Source organism: Nicotiana tabacum, chromosome 10 (genome assembly GCF_000715075.1).
Source record: "Nicotiana tabacum cultivar K326 chromosome 10, ASM71507v2, whole genome shotgun sequence".
NCBI lineage: Eukaryota > Viridiplantae > Streptophyta > Magnoliopsida > Solanales > Solanaceae > Nicotiana > Nicotiana tabacum.
The window spans coordinates 96,504,178-96,527,550 of record NC_134089.1 but is presented as its reverse complement, the minus strand read 5'-3'; the positions used below and the strand labels follow the sequence as shown (position 1 = coordinate 96,527,550).

At 37.3% G+C, this 23,373-nt stretch overlaps 1 protein-coding gene across 1 annotated transcript; it reads right to left on the bottom strand.

Moving 5' to 3' along the window:
• Positions 1 to 6,468: 6,468 nt before the first annotated feature.
• Positions 6,469 to 14,728, bottom strand: LOC107796190 (uncharacterized). Its single transcript, XM_075223143.1, has 7 exons — positions 14,190 to 14,728; positions 11,268 to 11,408; positions 10,830 to 11,195; positions 9,305 to 9,550; positions 8,289 to 8,381; positions 7,789 to 7,989; positions 6,469 to 7,010 (listed from the first exon to the last, which is right to left on the bottom strand). The coding sequence occupies exons 1-7, from the start codon at positions 14,502 to 14,504 to the stop codon at positions 6,795 to 6,797; spliced, it is 1,578 nt and encodes a 525-aa protein (XP_075079244.1). The 5' UTR covers positions 14,505 to 14,728; the 3' UTR covers positions 6,469 to 6,794.
• Positions 14,729 to 23,373: the final 8,645 nt, after the last annotated feature.

Here is a 23,373-nt window from a genome sequence, read left to right as displayed (position 1 = left end):
TTATTGAAATGATCATTTTTGTATTCACCTCCATTGTCTGTGCGAATACACTTGATCCTCCTGCCTGTTTGATTCTCCACCATCGTCTTCGATTTGAGAAAAATTCCCAGCACTTCATCTTTGCTTTTCATTGTATACACCCACACTCTTCGGGAAAAATCATCAACAAAGGTTACAAAATAGTGCTTCCCACCCAATGAAGGTGTTTTAGAAGGACCCGAGTGTACATAATCCAAAATGCCTTTAGTATTATGGATCGTTGTACCAAATTTAACCCTTGTCTGTTTCCCTTTGACACAATGCTCACAAAACTCCAAGTTGCAAGCCTTTACTCCTTTTAACAATCCTTGATCTGATAGAGTTTTCAAGGATTTTCCTCCAGCATGTCCCAAGCGCATGTGCCATAGCTTGGTTGCTTCTGCCTCTTTGTCGTCACTGGATGTCACTGTTGTTGTCCCAATAACTGTACTGTCACGATAGCGGTACATATTATTATTCTTCCGATTAGCCTTTATTACCACTAGTGCACCGGAGCATACTCTCATCACTCCATTTTCTGCAATGATTTTGAACCCTTTTGATTCTAGGGCTCCTACAGAGATGAGATTCTTCTTCAAATCCGGTACAAATCGAACATCTGTTAATGTTCTGATCATTCCATCATGGTTCCTTAATCATATTGAACCAATGCCATATGATGTAAGAGGGCTGTTGTCCATTGTGTGGATGACTCCATATTTTCCATCTTGAAAATCCATGAACCAGTCCATGTTGGGACACATATGATAGCTACAAGCCGAGTCCATCAACCATATGTCTGATGATGTTGATGACTCTGTTGTAACTAATGAGAAGTCTGAATCATCACAATCAGCTACATTTGAATCCATAATGGCCTTTCCATTGTTATGTTTGGCCTTATTCTTCAACTTCGGACAGTTTTTCTTCCAGTGCCCTTTTTCTCGACAAAAGGCACATTCATCTTTGCTGGGTCTGGATCTTGACTTAGATCTTCCTTTCTTTGTCCTCGTTTGATTTTGAGGTCGACCCCTCACAAATAGTGCTTCTCCTTCTCCGTCCTTCTATTTTTCTCGCTTTCTTTGTTCATAGCTGTACAAAGCCGAACAAACTTCTCTGAGAGAAACTTCGTCATTTCCATGGAGTAGAGTAGTTTCAAGGTGCTCGTACTCATCAGGAAGTGACGCCAACAACATCAAGGCCAAGTCACCATCATCATAAGTTGTATCCATATTTTGCAAATCTGTGACTAACTTATTGAAACTGGTGATATGTTCATTCATCGTGGTACCAGGAACATAGGTGAAGTGAAATAGTCTCTTCTTCATGTACAATTTACTTTAACTATTTTTCTTCAAAAATTTATCCTCCAGTGCTTTCCATAATTTACTTGCAGAAGTTTCCTTTGTGTATGGATATTTCTGCTCTCTAGCAAGGAAGGATCGAATGGTACCGCAAGCAACACGGTTGATAATTTTCCAATCTTCTTCTCCAATAACATCTGGTCTCTTTTCTTCAATGGCAAGATCTAGCCCTTGTTGAAAAAGGACATCTAGAACCTCGCCTTGCCACATCCCAAAATGCCCGGACCCGTCAAATATTTCTACCGCAAATTTCGTATTTGACACAATTCTTGTCATAAGCGAAGATGTCAATGATGACGTATTGTTGACACTTGATGTAGATTCTTCTTGTTTATTATCTCCCGTATTTGACACAAATATTATTTAATAGCTGACGACACAAATCAAGATTATTTCCTTTCTGATGTAGAAGATCAGACTAAGCTGCAACCACAGAGCATACTCAGACAGAACCTTGACTCAGTTACCAAGATAAATCTTTTCTGATGTGGAAGATCAGACTATGTTGCAACCACAGAGCATACTTAGACAGTACCTTGGCTCTGATACCAATTGTTGTGGAAGCCAAATGTATATAGTGTGAATAAGTCACAACTACTATACCAAAAATTATGACAGCCACCAAATAATAAATAAGACAATAAAGCAACACCAAAATTTACGAGGTTCGGCTAATTTTGCTTACTCCTCGGACACAACCAATATTTTATTCCACTCCAAAAATACAAGTGAAATAATACTAAAGAGAGAAGATACAAATGCCTTAAGAAGATAAGAAGGCAAATGAGAGGTGTGTTTAAATCCTAAACATTAAGCCTTCTTTTATAGGGAGAAAATCCCCCCAACTCTTCTTTTCCCACCGGTGTGGGACAAAATTTCTGCCAAACTTAACATATACATGATATCAAAAATGGTCATCATCTGCTTTAGAGTCTAGACATACAGAAGTGTCACTCTTTGCGTTCACTTTTTCTATTAGTATGAATTTTACATTGCGAAGCAAAATAATCCTAATAAGTAGAACAGAACATTGTACATGACTTTGCCATATAAAAATAAATTCATACACCAAATCGCTATTTCAGTACCGAACTTTATACAGGAGGCGTCCAATAATTTACCAAGGTACAAACGCTCCAAAGGGAAATTGGCTCCCTCCAGATTGATTCAAATGATACGGGTGATCATCCTAAAATGATTTTGCTGTTGTAACGACCCGGTCGGTCGTTTCATGAGTTACCACTCCATTTCCCCCATTTCTGCTTCTTATTGCCTTATTTAGTTGTATTTGTGTTACCGGGTTAGTTGGCTCGGGTTCAGAGAGGTTTTGGTAATTTTTGGGACACTTAGTCTCTTTTGAGTAAGCTTAAGTTGGAAAAGTCAACCGAATGTTGACTTATGTGTTAAAGGGCTCAGATGTGAGTTCTGATGGTTCGGATAGCTTCGGGTGGTGATTTGGGACTTAGGGGTGTGATCAGAACGTATTTTGGAGGCCGGGAGTAGATTTAGGCTTGAATTTGCGAAATTGGAATTTTGACGTTTTTCGGTTGATAGGTGAGATTTTGATATAGGGGTCAGAATGGAATTCCGGAAGTTGCAGTAGGTCCATTGTGTCATTTGGGATGTGTGTGCAAAATTTCAGGTCATTCGGACGTGGTTTGATTGACTTTTTGATCGAAAGCAGAATTTAGAAGATTTTGGAATTTTTAGGCTTGAATCCGATGCGAATTTGGTGTTTTGATGTTTTGAGCGCTCCGAAGGTTGGAACAAGTTTGAATGATATTATGGGATATGTTGACATATTTGGTTGAGGTCCCGAGGGCCTCGGGTGAGTTTTGGGTGGTTAAACGGATCATTTAAAGTTGTGGAAAATTGCAGAAATCTGTTGTTGGGTGTTGCAGACAATTGGCCTTTGCGTTCACGAGTAGGCCCTCGCGTTCGCGAAGGGGTAGGCTGTAAAGTTGGCCTTTGCGTTCGCGAAGGAGGTCCCACGATCACGGAGAGTTGAGCTTGTTGGTCATGGCGTTCGCGAGGGTGATGCCGCATCCGCGAAGGGTTGAGTGCTGAGGCATCGCGTTCACGAGGGTGTCGTCGCGTTCGCGTAAGAGGAAATTCTGGTCAATCTATGTTTGTGCTTCGCGAATGCGAGGGGTTGATTGCGTTCGCGATGAAGGATTGAAATGTCTGGGCAGAATGTTTTAAAAGCTCATTTCCGCGATTTTGAGCATAAGTTCCTCCATTTTTGGGCGATTTTGAAGCTTTTTGAAGGGGATTGAAGAGAGAACACTTGGAGATAAGATTTATGGACTTTATACTCAATCCTAATGTGTTTTCTACCTAATTAATCATGGAATTTAAGTCTAATATTGAAGAACTAGGGCTTGTAATTGGAAACCTAAAATTAGGGATTTGAGGGATCATTTGTGGTTGGATTTTGGTGATTTTGATATGAATGAACTGGGGGAGTGATAAGGAGTCTATTGATGTAATTTTTATCGGAATTTGAGTCGTGGGCCCGAGGGTCGAGTTTGGCTAATTTCGGGATTTGTGTTGTAATTTGATTTCTTTCGAGTGGGCCTTGTTCCCTAGCATATTTTGATGGTTTTACATTGATTTTGGTTAGATTTGGAGTATCCGGAGGCCGATTCGAGAGGCAAAGGCATTGCGGGCTAGAGTTCGGACCGGATAGAGGTGAGTAATGATTGTAAATATTGTACTGAGGGTATGAAACCCCAAATTTCACATTGTTGTGCTATATTGAGGTGACACACACGCTAAATGACGAGCGTGGGGTCGTGCACCGTTGGGGATTGTGAATTAGTCCATCCCGAATAACTGTTTTACTGCGTATTTGATTGAAAACTGTTTGCTATCATCATGTTTTGGGTTGCATGCCATATTTGGGCCTCGTGCTAACTATTTGGACCCTTAGGGAAGTTTTACTGCTATTTCATCACTGTTTTGATTTTATATCTATACTTAGTCATGCTATATTATACTGTTTTCATAACTCAGCCATGTTTACTCTGTTTTTAACACTTTAAATGATATTTTGGGCTAAGCATCATATTTTACTGTGCCCAAGTGGCTTTTAGAGATTTCTGACTGAGTAGGGCCGAGGGCCTGTGTTGTGAGGATTATTATGGGAACGGGATGCACGTCGCAGCAGTGTTGTACTGATTATGATTATGAGGCCGGGGGCCTAAGTTTTACGCCACAAGGTGGCTTGGTATGAGGCCGAGAGCCTATTGATTATGCCATGAGATGACTTGATATTGCGCTTGGGCCGTAAGGGACCCCTCCCAAAGTCTGTACACCCCTAATGAGCGTGGGTACCCATTGTGATGTGACATATAGCCCGACGGGCTGGTGTTATTCCATGTTATTGCCCGAGGGGCTGATTCTATTGACATTGTGCCCGCGAGGTGGATTTTATGTGTTTATCTTTTCTAGCTGCTTTTCATTTACATGTTTAACTGTTGAAAAGGTGTTTTAAAGAAGCTTATTCTGAACCAAGGTGTTTTATAATATTTCACTATTTTATTGTGTTTATTGGTTTTACTCTGCTTCTTTATAGCATGTTGTTGTGTTTTTACGTGATTTCTTATCGCTCAGTCTTCATTTATTATTATTATTCACTGAGTTGGAGTACTCATTTTACTCCCTGCACCTTGTGTGCAGATTCAGGAGCTTCAGGTCCCGCGAGTGAGGTTTGATTGCTCAGCAAGCTATTCGGAGTCCATTAGGTAGCGTTTTAAGGATAAACAAATAAAATACTTAACATAAAATTTAATCAAAGTTTGAAACTTGAAGAATCAAATCAACATAAAGGCACATGACTTAACCAAAGGTCCACAAGCTCGCCATGATTTTTTTTGTGTTTTCCCGTGTAACTCAGCTTTTCAAAAAATAGAAACGAACTCATTTACACTTAAAAACTTCAAAAAGACAATTTTAAAAAAAAATAGAATTCGTTAGATAATCTAGTTTTTTTTTTTCTCCTTCATTTTTTTAATCTCCAATTCAATGCATGTCATATATGCATAAACATGTTAAACTCTCTTTGAGATGGAAAAAGAAACAAATCAAAGATGATGTAATCTAAGGTATAGGTAAGTGATCATTCTAAAATTAATAAATAATGAAAATAAAATTATTAAAGTGTTTTTGTCCTTTGATAGCTATTTTAAACAAAAAAAAAAGCAAAGATTAGAAGAATGATAGAGATTTCTAGAGGCACAACAATAAAGCAAACTTATACAAACAGAGACATATATACACCTAGTTGCAACCTACCTCAACCCATCAATGTAGTTTTTGATCGGTCTCTTCATTTTCTCACAAATTCAAATAACTTGAGCAGTTGCAAAGATTATATTTATTTTAAAGAGCAAAATAATTGCAAGGAATTGAAGAGACCATTGATCATTATCCTAATAAATGTTATTTATTATATTGAATTATTCATTTCCTTGATTGCTAGCTTCACATTATAAGAGAAGAGAAGAAAAGTTTGTTTAACGCACCAGATCTATACGGAATAATGGGGTGATACATGTATTAATTAAAAGAAATTAACTTTGTATAAATTCAATACCTGAGATACATGTATCTACAGAATTTTAAAATTTCATAACTAACCTTATAACTAACGTATATTGTGTACTAAATTTAAGGTATTATTTAGTTTTATAAGGATCTAAAGTCTATTAATTTTTAGTGGGCATTTAGGTAATTCTATCTTCTACTTAGGATCTTCCCATTTCACTATGATATGATATTCGAAAATTGAGGCTAAAGTTGGATATGAAAAATTGAAACTTTAAACATGCATAAGCAAGATTCTCCATCTTTGTAATTGGAATATTTTTCTAGATTCAGAGTTTACAGCTAAATTTATACAACCTTTTCTTTTAAACTTGAAGGCTAAAAATTGGATGTGAAAGATGAAAATTTTCATGGTCATATTTCAGCACTTATTAGTCCTTTTAAACTATGTAATTTGATTCTCGGGCAACTTTTCGAAATATGGGGTTTAGCGTTAAGATAACTTTACAATGGAAAGTTAGAGTGAAGATCTCTAAGGTTTTTAAGGTAGAAAGCAACAACTAATATTCACTTAGAATACCAGCTCTTTTCCATATGTACAAGTTCTTTTGGGATTCATTTTCCCAAGATCGTTAGTATATGTCTAAATAAAAACGAGGAACTTAACAAGCTAGCATTCTGGCCTGTGCAACTTTCAAGAAGCACTGAAAGACCAAACTCTGTACAAACTCTTATATAAGAGCAACATATATGTCCATCAGCAACCTTTGTACCTAGGGAATTGTACAACAACCTGAGAACTGATGAGTGAAGAATTATATGCAACAAGCTAACCTCAGATAATTACAAGATGGGAAACTCTTGTCAACAACCTTGAGGTCTGTAATATTTCGGAGGCATCGATGGACATCTTTCATTCATATAGGGGTATATATCCATACTATTGTATCCAGGTAGTTCCATCCGGTACTTCCCTCGAATTTGACAGAAAGGAAGCTTCACACTGTCATCTGCATTGCACCACTTCGGTAACCGACTTGAATTGGTCTCGAAAAACTTGAGAGAGTAAGCATCTTTTATCTGCATTCCCAGCAATAAATACGTTACTTTTCAAACTCTAGAAGTTGAATCCAGCATGAGACTTCCATGTGTTTTTCAATGAGATGAACCACCAGGCCCCAACGTCCAACAGAAAACAAGTAATATAAGAATTGTAGTTTTCTTTTTTCCAGATGATCAAAAATTGATGCAATAGTTTCACAAACATAAGAAATTTGAACATAGATCATATAAGATTGGATAACTTCCCGAGAATTGAAATACTTCAGGTTTAAAATTTGGTTCCTAACTGATAAAAAAAAAGGGGGGCAGCCCGGTGCACTAAATCTCCCGCTATGTGCGGGGTCCGGGGAAGGGCCGGACCACAAGGGTCTATTGTACGCAGCCTTACCCTGCATTTCTGCAAGAGGCTGGTTCCTAACTTATACATTTTTGGAATTAAGATACTGAAAGGTATGCAAGAGTATAGTAAAAAGTTTTCTATTTTAGGGAACTGGAAAATGGATACAACGTTTAGACAATCCCAAACAATTAAGTACAACCAGTTTATTTGGAGCTTAATTGGAGCAAGGATTGACGAAAATATATATTTAGTAGGGATGTAAAGAATAATAGGAATAACGAGCGAAAGATGCCTCGCTGAAGACACAGACATGTGATCCCCCCCCCCCCAACCCACCCCCCAAAAAAAAAACCATCACCCCACAAAAGAAAAGCAGCTTCAGATTCATCTAAGTACATACCATGCAAATGCCCTGGAAACCAACTGAAAAGTGGAAAATAAGGAATACAAACTCACCGTGAATTCTGTAACCTGAATTGAGCTTGCAAGTTCACCAAATAATCCTGCTTCCTTGTACATTTCAAGAATGAAAGCAACACATGACGTTGACTTTCCATCACTATAAACCCAATCATCCTGCTCAGGAATAGTCAACAATTCGGCAAAAGAGGATCCACGCTTTTCAACTTCCACAAGAACGTCAGGAAGACTAAGGTTCTGCATGGACAAAATGGATCAGCATGTAGTACTATATTTTATCAAGTCCATGATAGAGGTCTGCACTAACTTATCGATTTTGCTTGAGATATCAGAGAGTTAACAAAGCAGAGTACATTTTCAGTGTAACAATGGTTTTATGTCAACAACATTTGTATATACAGTATTCTGATCTGCTTTAAATTAGTTAATAATGGAGAAAGATAGTATCCAATCAGCTGCATTAATAGTGTTTTGTCCACTATTTTGTTCTCAACAAACAGAAGCATTTCATGAATGTCATCATTAAAAAAAATTACCTGAGTTCCGAGTCGCTTGTTCAAGGCTTCATTCCACATGTTAGAAGCATACGCAGGCTGTAATTGGTTCCAAACAGTCATGACAGAAGCAACCTGCACCACACATCACTAAAACATCAGCAACAATTACACAAAATAACAGGTTAAGTTTCAATTTGCAGGAACTTTTTTATTAAGCTTTTCTAAAAAAATTTAAATACAAATAGGAGTGACAAAGAGCTGAATCTAAGTGGATCGTGGTAGCAAGGCCACTCTGCCACTTTCAACTTCAATTTGCAGGAATACAGTAGCAGTTATTCAGCACACAAAACCAAGTGCCACGATGACCCACTTTATCTATAAATGCCGGCCATTTTTACTTGCTTAATGCCATTATCCTCTCTTCCCATTCCTCACCCTTCATCCTCCTAAATTTCTGACTTCAATTGTCTTTCTCATATTAATAGGATATCATATAGAGTGATTTCAAGCTCATTCATGACTCTATGGTGCTTCAAGGTTCTTACAACAAAACAAATACCATTCAGCTCTCACGAGATACTTACCTATCATTTATTCACTGCTTAAGCACATATGCATACTTCATGGAGTTTTATGAAACACTAGACTCATACTAGAATGTTATAGCAGTCAAATGAAGCTCCAAGAAGAAATTGATGATAACATCAAGTTAAAATTCAAATGGATATTACCCATATGCAAATCTAGATACTGTTCGATACATGAAACCTGCAGCTGAATGGTCTGTGTGTGAAATGCCTGCCTTACCCAAATTCACTTCATTTGCCAACATTATTATTTGGCTAGCTGAGCAACTACATACGATGAGGTCTATGTTACCCACTCTTTGTACTTATTTTATTTATTTGTAAGGAGATAATTCAGCAAAAGAACAGCTGACTATTTCGCAAACAAGAGGAATCAGGAAGTAAAGGACCGTATGAAAGAAAAAAGCTTCAAAATAATACTTCAAACACAAAATTGTGAAGACTGTAATATGAAATAACATGCATTACCAGATGAGCATCCAAGGGTGAGGGGTAATTTCCATCAATTGTGTCTATCCAGCTAAATATTAAGTTGTGGTAACCATAAGGTTGGCCATCCATGCTTTTTGCATATTCCCAAGCAGCAGTTTCATTAAACTTTGCACGGAGATCAGGGTGCAAAGGGAGCAATGCAATATGTGGATTGGAATCATCTTTTGTCAGCTCAAACTCCCACCACTCTTCCCATGGCAATAAAGCAATAACGTCTTCTCCCTGGAAGGAAATGTGAAGAATAAAATTGGTGCAAATATGGTATAGAGATTACGTTACTAAGTAAATGGCCATTCATGCTTAAGGTTTTTCTTATATCTTCAACCTGTCCACCTCCCCCAATTCCCAATGTGTCTGGGCCAAGATGAATAACCAGAACTACAGCGTACACACTCAAGTTGTTAACCATGCGCCTTTGAATATTGTGTTGTGCCTATTGCATGCCCACAAGTTGCTACCTAGTTAGTGGTGCTTAAAGTTTGTGCAAATGTTGAATAGGGATCATACCTTTTAATGTGATACTCATACAACGTGATATTTGAAGTCAACGGTGTAATAGTCATACTAATATCTAAAGCTGTACACTCACGAACTTAGATGCTTTTTCCCCCTAAGTTTGCTGATTTGAATATCACTCTAATACTTTAATCAATTGTTCCAACATGTCGCACTTTTATCTCTTTCTTTTTTCATTTATTAGGAAAACAACTTTTTATTCCCTAAAAGTTAACTTTTCTATCAATTCTCGTTATTAGTTCGGTAAAAATTCAGAATTCCCTGAACATAAGTTCTGAAGTTTTTAATAAACATGAACGAGAAAGTATGAAAACAGATAGCGAATAATAGTAGCAAAGTATGATAAAGACACCACAAAATAGTACACAAGTAAATAATCATTTAAAACAAAAAAATGGATCTATAAGGATTGCCAAAAATTAAAATAATTCTGGCTAAAGTAATCGCATTCCCTCAAAATAAGGATGTAAATGTTTTATTAACATGGAAGAAGAAAAGAAGAAAAAAGATAGTGGAAAAGTAATAGTTTTCTATACAGTAAATACAGAAGAAAGTAATATAAAACTACATAATTCCCATAAACAACAACTGAATGTCTAAGGATTTTCAAATAAGAAAATTCTAGCAACAATAAGTCATGGAACAATTATATTACTTTGAATCTTGAAATTGAATTGTCAAAGTTGTGATTGCTATATTTGGAGAATGTTAAACGACGATAGGAGATAAGCAAATGAGAAGCTAATCAATAACATTTCTATCACTATAAAAAGACTAGAGAAGATCATAAAACAATGCTAGCAGCCTCGTACAACGAGAAACAAAAGCAAATTTGCACAGTATGAGATAATTTTCTCGATCTCCATTCTCCTTCTATTCTTCCAGTTCTTTACTCTGTAACAGACTTTGCCCTTGCTCCCGAAGAAAGAAAGAGTAAATACCAAAGAATAACATAACGTGAAAACAAAATATTTTAGAACACTACCTTATCATTCTCATTTCCAGATTCGCCAACCCATAGTTTTCCTTCGGAGTCTCTCAAGCAAACAGCAGAATGGCCAGCATAAGCTCCTGATACCCATTTCTCTAAAGTCTCAAAACCACCCCAGCGACCTCTAATTTTTGATAATGCAAGAAAATCCCCAGAATGTATGTCATCGGTAGTAAAGTTGGTGACCCATGGCTGTGGACGTTTTTCAAATGAAGTGCCCATATGTTTCTTTAGAAAACCAATATTTGAGTTCTCACCCCATCCAGTGTTCGTGAACAAAGGGAGAACATCCCAGAGTGCTGAAAGGGTTCCTAACATTCCTGCTTGCATTAGGAAAACTGAGATACCTTTATGTTTGACCTGTTTCAAATCTATTCCATTAGTCTCATAAATAATTCTTTTAGCTTCATTTAAGTAATGATTGGTACTCACATATTCTAACTCAGCTTGAGACTCCCATTCTTCAATTTCAAGAGTATGCTCACGAGACAATAAGTAGTAGTCCCATGTCACGCGATATGGGGTTGCAAAGATGTAAAGATCCATACACGTCCAACTGTGTGCATTGCTCACCTGCATAATATTTTAATAGGATTACAATCATTAATATTAGGATAAGTACAAGAATCCCACAGATCAAGCATTGGCATTAAATTGAGAATTCTTTCCATCCAAGCATTAAAAAGAAGGCACAAAGAGAAGTAAAAGGCAGGTAAAATTACAATCCATGAGTTGCTTTATCAATAACCTATATCATATATATACTTATGCAGATAACAAATACTCATCATTAATAATAATGTATACAGATCATGCTTTCCAAATTGTTTTTGTTCTCCATAAACACCAATAACATTGGCATTTGCAACATCGCTAAGCACAGTTTCCACTAAATTTTACCAACATAGAATCAATACAAAGACTAAGATTCTATAAAAGATATGTCGCATCCACAGCCTGCGGCAAAGTTACAATGAATAACATTAGGCAGATATAAGCCAACTTTCAGAGATTCACATGAAGAGGGTAGAGCAAATAATCAAGATTAACTTTACTTCCACATGATCTTTTCTATCTATTTGGCAACCAAATCGACAGATATTTAATATAAAAAAAACAGACATTTAATAGCAAAGGATAATTAGGACCAGCTGCAAGGACTTATCTTAGTCAACTAAATCGGGGAATCACCTAGATCAGAATTCACAGTAAATACCAACTCAAGAAATACTTAACAGAATCAATGAATCAATCGACTATGCCTCCATCCCAGCTAGTTGTGTTCAGCAGTAGGAATATATCAATTCCACTCCATTTGGGCCCATTTCTTTTCAATGCAAGTATATAATTTGTATTGTAAGGCAAGTTATGGGTTCTATTCTCTTAACCTAGAGGATCTCATATTCAAACAAGTCTTTGACCAGACAAAACAACAGCAACAAGCCCAGTAATTTCCCACAAGTGGGGTATGGGGAGGGTAAAATGTATGCAGCCTTACCCCTACCCTAGAAGGATAGAGAGACCATTTCAGATAGACCCTCGGTTGGAAAACAGATGAAAAAAGTAACGGCAACAAGTAGGAATAACAACAAGATAAAAAGACCGAAGCTAAGAAAACAGTTAAACTCTAGGAAGTAATAGCAATCTATAATAAAATGATATCATACTAACACTAATGCTAGCGAGCTAGGTAAGACAAAGAGATACACTCGACTACCTACTAGCCTTTTACCCTGCTCCTCGACCTTCACACCCTCCTATCTAGGGCCATGTCTTCAGTCAGCTCTAGCTGCACCATGTCCCACCTAATAAAATCTCCCCAAGACTTCTTAGGCGTACCTCTATCCTTCCTGATACTCAGGCTAACCTCTTGCATCTTCTGACTGGGGCTTCTATACTTCTCCTCTTAACATGCCCGAACCATCTCAACCTCGCCTCCAGCATCTTTTCCTCTACATGAGTCACTCCCACCTTATCCTGAATAACATCATTCCTAATCTTATCCAACCTGGTATGCTCACAAATCCACCTTAATATCCTCATCTCAGCTACTTTTATCTTCGGGACATGAGGGTTCTTGAGAGGCCAACACTCTGCTCCATAGAGCATAGTCGGTCTAACTACAACCTTGTCACCTTTAAGTCTCAATGGCACATTCTTATCACACAAGACACCAGAAGCGAGCCTCCACTTCATCCATCCTACTCCGATACGGTGCGTGACATCCTCATCAATCTCCCCGTTACCATTTATTATATATCCAAGGTACTTGAAACTACCTCTCTTGGGGATGACTTGTGTATCAAGCCTCATCTCCATGTCCGCTTCCAGGATAACGTTGTTGAACTTGCACTCCAAGTATTCCGTCTTGGTCCTGCTCAACTTAAAATCCTTAGACTCTAGGGTCTGCCTCCAAACCTCTAGTCTCTCGTTAACACCACCCTGTGTATCGTCAATCACAACTATGTCATTAGCAAATAACATACACATGGCAGCTCTCCTTAAATGTGTCGCGTCAATGCGTCCATCGCCAAGGAAAATAGAAATAGGCTAAGAGATGATTCCTGGTGCAACCCTATCACAACCGGAAAGTGTCCGAGTCTCTTCCCGCTGTCCTGACCTGAGTCTTAACTTCATTATACATGTCCTTAATTACCCTAATATAGGCTACTGGGACGCCTTTAGCTTCCAAGCATCTCCAAAGCACCTCTCGGGATCTTGTCATAAGCTTTTTCTAAGTCAATGAATACCAAAAAGTCCTTCTTCATCTCCCTATACCGCTCCACCAATCTCCTCACAAGATGAATGGCTTCTATAGTCGAACGCTCCGGCATGAAACCGAACTGGTTCTCAGAAATGGACACATTGTTCCCTCACTCTCACCTTCTCCCAAACTTTCATCGTGTGGCTAAGCAGCTTAATCCCCTTATAATTATTGCAACTTTGGATATCGCCCTTGTTCTTATACAACGAGATCATCGTACTCCACCTCCATTCCTCGGGCATCTTCTTCGTCCTGAAAATGACGTCGAACAGCATAGTGAGCCACTCCAAACATGCCCTACCCGCATTCTTCCAAAATTACACAGGGATTTTGTCTGGCCCGGTTGCTCTACCCTTGTGCATATTACGCATAGCCCTCTCGACCTCTCTACTCTTATGCGCCTACAATACCCGAAATCCCAGTGAATCTCGGAGTGCTCCAAATAAAAACATTACTATTAAACACCACACCTAATGTAAGTATAACAATAGCAACTAATCCTTATTCAAAAATACAAAGCACAAGGAAACAACTTTTTATAATTCAGACCCATTTCACAAAAGCAAAAAGAAAAATAGATAGAGTGAGACCTTAATATGAAGGGTGCCTCCACCAAATTGACTTTGGGACTTATTATGAAGCTCCAACCAAGCAATATTCTTGTAAAAGCAAGCACCTTTCCACTCCAGTATATTATTTGAAGCAACCCCAACAAAAGTGGGCATGAGGTTCACAGCACTGTGGAGAGAGTTGAGGATGGGCCATGAGACCTGTCTTGGTAAAAATGGCAGAATATCCTTTGGATGAAATGGTACTTTGAACCCATCTATCTGCCGCCATGGCAATAAACAGCAGAGGAATAAGAAAGTGATTAATAGGCTGTGATTCTTCAAAATAACAGCCATGGCTTTCTTCTGTGGGAGATTCTTTGTTCAATACTATGTTTATTAGGAAAATGGTTGTTCCACATGCTTCTAACTTTATTTCATTCATTTACTTACAAAAAGATATTTTCTTTCCAATTTCATTTATTTCGAGTTTCTGACCCATTTCATTATTCAGTTTCCTTAATTCTTAATCGATAGATATTACTTTAAAATATTTATATTGTCGTCACTACAATCACAAAATAAGTTTTCATAGTTCAGACAAAATGGGTTTTCGTCAACACTACGTAATAGTGACCGGAAAGACAATTCTGTGAATATTCTTGGATTTGTTGCTTCTTCCTCCGAGCTTTCTAGATGTTTGGTTTAACTGGAAAAAAAATACAATTTTTATATATATGAAAAGTATTTTTAAAACTAGTAATTTTAAATACTTCATTGACATTTTTATGGAACACATCACCTAAATAAGTAAAAGCTTGAAAATATAAAAAAGTACATTTTTTTAAGAACTAATAAAAACGAAAATATCATATAAAATAAAACAAATGGAATAAGAGAGTTTTCAAAAAAAATTAGACGCGCTATAATTCGAGTCAGTGACTTGCACATTTTGGTAAGAAATGCTTCTGTAATTTCCAATTAGCTGTTTTTTTTTTCCCTGTGAACGAATAAGCAAATTGCTTATAATCAAAAATCGTATCTAAATACACACTACTCTCCCTAGACCCCATTATATGGAATTATACCGAATATATTATTGTTGTATATCAGAAAGAAAGTTACCGATTTTTTCGTCATGGGATAGGGATTAGCCTATAGTTTTGTAATTTTGTTGTTTACATTCCCCATTATGTTCTGACAAAGTTTATCCCCTATATCTCCAATTAACTACTCACTGTATCTAGGGGCGAACCTATATATTCGTTGACCGCCCTTCATCGAAAAATTAAACTGTGTATATAGATAAAATATTAGGTTTTAGAGGTATATAACATATATTATTGAACATTATTTGTCAGAGAATTTTTATTTACTACCTTCAAATTTGAACACCCTTAAAGAAATTTCTAACTTCGCCACAGACGGTATCGGTTTGATACTTCAATACCACTTGCTCAAATCTAAATGTTTGCTCGATCTATTTTGCTAGATAAATTTGTCCTCAATAAATACTGCTGGACATCTTTTAGATTTTATTAACGATCTTGTCCTAGATTGAAACTTTGTTTTGGGGCAAACAATGATCTCTTATATTATTTGTTTCTTTTGTAGTTATGCTTCTTGTAAATTTGCTTCTTCTTGCGTTTTATAATGAACACATTACTTTATCAACAAAAAAAAAGTCAAAATGTTGAAAGAACTGGGAAAATAGAGAGATAAAGAAATATACCAAGTTGATTTGATGACGAAAATAATGTCAAATGGAGCAACATTTGAATCCTTGTACATCTTAGAAACATAAAGGACCTAAAATGAAAATATTAGATCACGATCATGGTGCACAAAGACAAAGGTTCTGTTTCAAGTCTCAGTGGCACTCATTATTAAAAATAAATTTTCACGTACATTGCCAATAAATAAAATATACTCGCAAAGGGGCGTGTTGAAGAGATAACTAAATAAAGGAATCTTTACGTTCCTATGCCATATAGAAAACTATATTACCCTCAATGTTTAAGGTTTGATATAATTACATTTAAGATATCTAATTACCAATTATATACCATTAGTGGGTTTTAAGGGTATTAATTACCCTCCTAATTTAATGGTACCGTGTATTCCTTCTAATACCACTCCCCCACGTTTCTCTCTCCATTTCGCACGCCTTCACCCACGTTTCCCTCCCACACCCATAATTTCTGTATCAAAATCTCATTATTTCTTCCATAGTCAAAGCACTGTCGGCACCTCTGCAATCTTGTCCCAATGTTTTTGTGCCCGGGGAAGATGAGCACAAGCCTCATCGATTTGATGGTTATGATTTCGGGTTCCTTCAGTAATATAAGAGGAAAGGAAAAAAGAGCAGCAATTCCACCATTGACAGCCATCAAAAAGCTTTGAAGCTTTGAATTCAAATTTGAGTTTTCAAAAATCATTATTTTTTTTGGATTGGGTGTTGTTGTAAATAATTGGGAATATGGTTTGGAGTTTATATCTCAATTTTGAAGGGTTTTGTTGAAGATTAGACTTGCTTTTGGCTGAATTTCAGATTGAAACTCGAAGAAGAAGAGAAGAAGAAGAAGACATGACATACATTATATTGCAGCAATTGTAGATAAATTGTAGACTGTTGTTTATTTATTTTTGAGCTTTTGTGTTTTTATGTTAAAAGTTTTGATGGGAGCTTGTTATTCCACTTCGTCTGTTTTGGAGCTAACTTGTGCAGAGGAGAAGATATTTTTTAAATTATATATATCGCTATACCTTTAAATTCAAGAAAGTATGGTTGTATTGTATTTAAAGAGGCGTGAATTTGTAGAATAGGTTGAATGTGAGGAATGAGTCAAATAAGACTCACAATGGCTTGTTTTCTACATTTAATCTACAACAAAACTACATATCATTTGAAAAATTAATATGAAAATACAGAATTTCAATGTTTTTACAAATTATCTACAAACTGTTCATAACAGAATTTATCTTTATTTTCATGCATGTTCGTCTGGAACACTAAAGTTACTTGATATGCCAATATCTCCTGTTATAGAGGAATACAACTTATCTACAATTTTCTACAACTTTCACACATTATTTCCACCTAGTTAAATATACTACAATAACATAAAATTTGAGCTTTGCGTTTTTGTATTAAAAGTTTTGATGGGAGTTTGTTATTCCACTTCGTCTGTTTTGGAGCTAACTTGTGCAGAGGAGAAGATGTTTTGATGTTATATATATTGCTAACCTTTAAATTCAAGAAAGTATGATTGTATTGTATTTAAAGAGACGTGAATTTGTAGAATAGGTTGAATGTGAGGAATGAGTCCAATAAGACTCACAATGGCTTGTTTTCTACATTTATTCTACAATAAAAATGCATATCATTTGAAAAATTAATATGAAAATACAGAATTTCAATGTTTCTACAAATTATCTACAAACTATTCATAACAGAATTTATCTTTATTTTCATGCGTGTTCGTCTGGAATACTAAAGTTACTTGATATGCCAATATCTCCCGTTATAGAAGAATACAACTTATCTACAATTTTCTACAACTTTCACACATTATTTCCACCCAGTAAAATACAACTACAATAACATAAAACTTACATACAAATTTTATACAAAATTTATACAATATGTCTTTTGTATATGATTTATACATAGTAAAAATAATTTTCATACAACTAATTATATATTATACAACTTATCTACAATTTTCGTACATTATTTCTACTAAGTTATATACAACTACAATATAATACCACTTAAATATAATTTTTGTGCAATATTGTTCAACTTTCATACAATAGTTAAATAAATAAAAGAAAAATAAATAAACAACAGAATACAATTTTTTCACAATTTCTGCAATATAATATATATCATGTCTTCTTCTTCTTCTTCGAGTTTCAATCCGAAATTCAGCCAAAACTACGTCTAATCTTCACCAAAACCCCTCAAAATTGAGATATAAACTCCAAATCATATTCCCAATTATTTGCAACAACACCTAATCCAAACAAATAATGATTTTTGAAAACCCAAATATTAATTCAAAGCTTCAAAGTTTTTAATGGCTGTCAATGGTGGAATTGTTGCTCTCTTTTCCTTTTCTTTGTATTACTGAAATTTGGACATAATTGCATTTGATGTAGAAGAATTGTAGAATATTTAGTCGTTTTTGATTTGTGAAATCAGAAAAAAGTTTGAAACACAGTGTATAGAAAAAGCAGAGACGCTAAATTTGAAACGAAACTGACGAAGAAGATTAATATGCGTAATTTGCGTTGTGGAAGATCTGGAAGAATATTTAATCCCCCAATTTTAGCGCGCCTAAATAAGGAAGCCTACAGCTACAATATTTCCTTATTTAATGCATTGTATTTTTTGTAGAAATATTATTAGCATGAAGAATAATATGCAAATTATGAACATATTTGGTAATATAGTTACCAATATGGTATAAGAACGAAATTTTCCCTTAAATAAATAAAAGTATGCGCTGATACCATGTTTTACATCATACGGAAGAAGCATGTGTCTACTTAAAAAATAGCTACAGTCCAATAAGGGATTAGATCATTATTTTGATATGCGATTATTATTTTTATTTGTTGATTTGTGTTTTATATAGAAGTACAGAATTAAAGATAAGTAGAGGTAAAACTTCATCCCGATGCTTACAAAGCTTAAAAATAATTTCACGGAACGTTATCAAAAAAAGATGAGGAGAAAAATATTTTTACCGAAAATAAAGTCAAAGAAAGAAAGGATGAGGAGAAAACGCATTTGCTAAAAATAAAGACAATGAAAGAAATAATGAGGAAAAAAATATGTCCGCCGAAAATATAGCCAATGAAAATAAGGATAACGAGAAAAACGCATCTGCCCGAAATAAGGCCAAAGAAAGAACCAAAAAAATTAGCGATAAAAAATGTATTGAGCGTTATTCTCCACACATAGTTACTTTGCAAGAGGTAAGTGAAGCTCAATCATAGAAAGAAAATATTATAGCGGAGCACATCAATACAAGGGTCGCCATCGTTTTGATGTGGGAGGAAGACTATGTCAGGTCTCTCGGCAAGGTAAGAATTTACGTTTATTATTAGAATTTGAGTTAGTTGGTGATATAAGAATCAAATTCACATTTCATGGAGTGCATGGAGATACAAAAGACGGTCTTGACATTTTTAAAATAATTTCAAGCACGCATGATAAAAGCGACCCATGGATTATAATGGGCATATAGTATTACATGATATTCTTTCGCCGGCTAAACTTTCTTACCTGTTTCAACCAAAAACCCGGTGGCATTTCAAAACATCCTAAATGGAACATGTTATAAATATGGAGTTTCTGAGTAAGCATACACTGAGAGATAACTGGGATGTAGAAAGATTATCCAAGTTAGATAGCGTTATTTACGATCAAACTTTTATGAGTTTGTTTAAAAAGCATGAGACATGCACCCTTATGAGTAGTCTTTCTGACCATGTGCCGATACATACAAGATGGATGTTTGAAAGTTAATAAATATAATGCAAAAAAAAAAAAAAAAAAAATGGAAAGCCAAAAGTGGGAAGAAAACAAAATTTGTTGGGCTGTGAATGGTAAATTTTTTAACGAACCTAAGTTCTTATATTATTTTGGCGCTAAACACTTCTTTAGGGTATAATCTTGATATTTTAACTTTTGTTTCACTTTTTAGTAGATCTGATTTGATAAATTAAAAAGTAACAAACACGTCATGAAACATCACTTATCATGACTCATCAGCACTCAATTCACTCACTATTTTTATAATTTTTTATCGACGTTTCACTTTGAATTATTCAAATACTTTCTTGGAAATTATTCGATGACAATCACGTACTGGCACCTAGCATTTTCATCCATGTAATAACCTTTATGAGATTTCATGGAAGGGTGACGTTAGGCTAAATAACTGATGTCACTGCAGTTACTATCCGCCAATTGAGGTCCCCTCCGTACGCTAGACGAGATTGTCAGTACCGTACGGGAAAATCAATGTCAAGAGCAATTGAGAGAACATAAATGAGAATTGAGAATGAAAGAAAGCTTGATTGCATTAATTAAAGCTATAGAAAAGTAACATGGTGTCGAGGGGGAGAGACACCAGTACAGAGAATTGTTTGCTTGCTAGAAAGTTTGATTGCTTGATCCCCCTAATAGTGCTTAAAAAAATAAACCAAAGTTATAAGACTAGACCTAACTAAGCTAGAGGAACATAATGGAAGTACATGAAATAAAACTATTCTATATTTACAATAAAAAGGACTTAGTTTTCTCCGAGGTAGAAACAGGCCCGTTGTCAGCAACCTTGTCTTTGGCATCACGGTCTGCACGCGCGGCGCTGTTGGCATCTGCCTATGGCTGGGCGCTGGCGAGGGATATCCGGGGGCGATAGAGGCATACGTGCGCTTGTCACTTGGCGCAGCCAAGACCATGGTGCCATCTGTGGCGCTAGGCGTTGGGAGACTTGCTAGGACGTCACAGGGCGAGTACAAAAGGTTATGGGGCATGGCTGGAAAGCCGCCTATGATATTCTCCCCCACCTAAGTTGGCAACGTCCTCGGTGCCTTACTTGCAAGATAATCATCAATTAGGCTCTTGTAGTCTTTGAGGTTTGTTCCCCCTTCCCAACTATTCTCCTCTGCATCACAGTCCTTCCATTTCACCAAGAACTCTTGGTGATCTTTCCTTGAGGTGTGAATCACTCTATCATCAAGAATAGCTTCAACACGCCTTCTCCACGTTGAATTGGGGCCTCGAATACTTGGTATTTTGAGTTGGTTCCGTGAAGGATCATCATGTCTTCCCGAAAAGGTTTCAGAAGACTGACATGGACGACGGGATGGTTTGTCCACCAAGCTGGGGTATCCACCCGGTATGCAACTTTCCCAATGTGCCTTTAAATGGACAAGGGTCCAATGTATTTTTGCAATAGGAAAGGATCATGGACCCCTGCAAATAAGTATCGCTTTGGAATTTTGACCATCACTTTGTCTCCTACTTGGTATTCAACAAGACGGCGATTTTGATCAGCATGACTCTTCATCCGCTTTTGGGCTTTGACAAGATAGCTCCGCACTATCTCCATATTTCGCTTCCATTCTTTTGAGAAGCTAGCAGCTCGAGGAGATTTTGACATGTTTGGTGCATTCACGGTGTGTGGGAGTAGCGGTTGTTGTTTGGTAATAATTTCAAAGGTGCTTTTGTTTGTACTAGAGCTCTTTTGTGAATTGAAACACAGTTGAGCATCATCCAGAAGCTTCACCCAGTTCTTCTGCGATACAGTTAAAAAGTGGAGGAGATATTCCTCTAGCATGCCATTGAACCGCTCCGTCTGGTCATCAAATAGCGGATGAAAACTTGAGTTGTGACTCAGTTTTTACCCGAGGCACTTAAAGAGTTGGGTTCAAAAGTTGCTAGTGAAGTGTGAGTCGCGATCACTAACAATGTCTTTAGGCAGACCCCAATATTTGACGACATGAGAGAAGAAGAGTCGAGTTGTATCCTTTGCTGAGATGTATTGGAAAATCGATCCACCACAACCAAGATAGTTGTGAGATCTCCGACCTTGGGCAATCCGGTGATAAAGTCTTGGGAAACACTTTCCCAAGGTCTCTTTGGGACGGGTTCCAAGAGTCCCGCTTCTGTCAAGCGGTCCGACTTGTCCTTCTAGCATACTAGACAAGTCTTCACATATTGAGCGACGTCATCGGCCATTTGAGGCCAATAATATGCACAGAAAAGTAATGTCGTGGTGCGGTCTTGTCCTGTCCTACCAAATCAACCAAATACTGTACAACAGGATCCTTGATGAGTAGATCCTATATCTGGCCTTTGATGGTGGTGGCTATTTTGCTCCCCCTTAGGGTGGTAAGTAGGCACACCGATGCTAGATCAACTCTCCGACTGAGCGTATCAGCAACATGATTGGTCTTCCCACTTCGGTACTCCAGGTTGAAGTGGAATTTCGCTAGGAGTTCCTGCCACTTGGCCTGTCGACCATTCAGCTTCGGTTGGGTCATGAAATGGCTAACAATCAGATAGGGCTTCCAAAGGCATAAGAAATGAACGACAGTCAATAGTTCTTTCTTGTGGGCGGCATAGCACCGCTCTGCATCCTTCAGCTTTCGGCTCTCATACGCTACATGATGCCTTTCTTGTAGCAAGACTCTGCCAAGGTCATAGTCGGAGGCATCCGTTTGTACCTCGAATGGCTTGGCCAAATCATGGAGGGCCAAGACGGGGCTACTAGACATAGCCGCTTTCAATGCGTTGAAGGCCTCTGCTTGCCTGGGTCCCCAATTCCAAGGCGTGGCCTTCTTGAGGAGTTCTGGCAATGGCACTACGATGAAGGAGTAATTTTTCACAAATCGCCGATAGAAATTGCATAGGCCAAGGAACGCCCTCAAGGCATGGATATCCTTAGGCGACGGACAATGTGTGATAGCCTGAATCTTTTATTGGTCCATCTTGATCCGCCCTTCCTCAATGACATGTTCGAGGAAGTCAATCTGTTTTTGAGCAAAGGGGCACTAGGACAGCTTCACATATAGTTCGTGCTCCTGCAATTGGGTTAGGACCTTTCGCAAGTGCTCCAGGTGTTCTTCAAGTGTTTGGCTATATACTACAATGTCATCCAAGTAGACCATCACAAATTCTTCAATGTACTATCGGAAGACTTGTTTCATCAGGGTGCAAAATGTGGCATTAATTAAGCCGAACGACATAACCAGGAAGTCATACGACCCATAACTTGTCACACAAGTTGTCTTATGCTCATCACCCTCTACAATTTGAACTTGCCAATAACCTGTCTTCAGGTCTATCTTGGTAAACATCGTCGCACCACCCAGTCTAACGAACAAGTCTGCCATTAGCGGAATAGGGTACTTCTTCTTTACGGTGATTTTGTTTAGAGCCCGATAATCCACACAGAGTCGCAGGTTGCCGTAATGTTTCTTTTGGAATAGCATAGGGGACTCGTATGGGGACTTTGAGGGCACAATGATCCTTGTGTATAGCATTTTCGTCAATTGTCTCTGAAGCTCGGTGAGTTTGGGTTGTGACATTCTGTAAGGCGCCGAGGCGGGTGGCTTCGTGCCCGACACCAACTCAATTTCATGGTCCATAGTGTGCCTAAGTGGGAGTCACTTTGGCATGTCTTGTGGCATGACATCTTAAAAC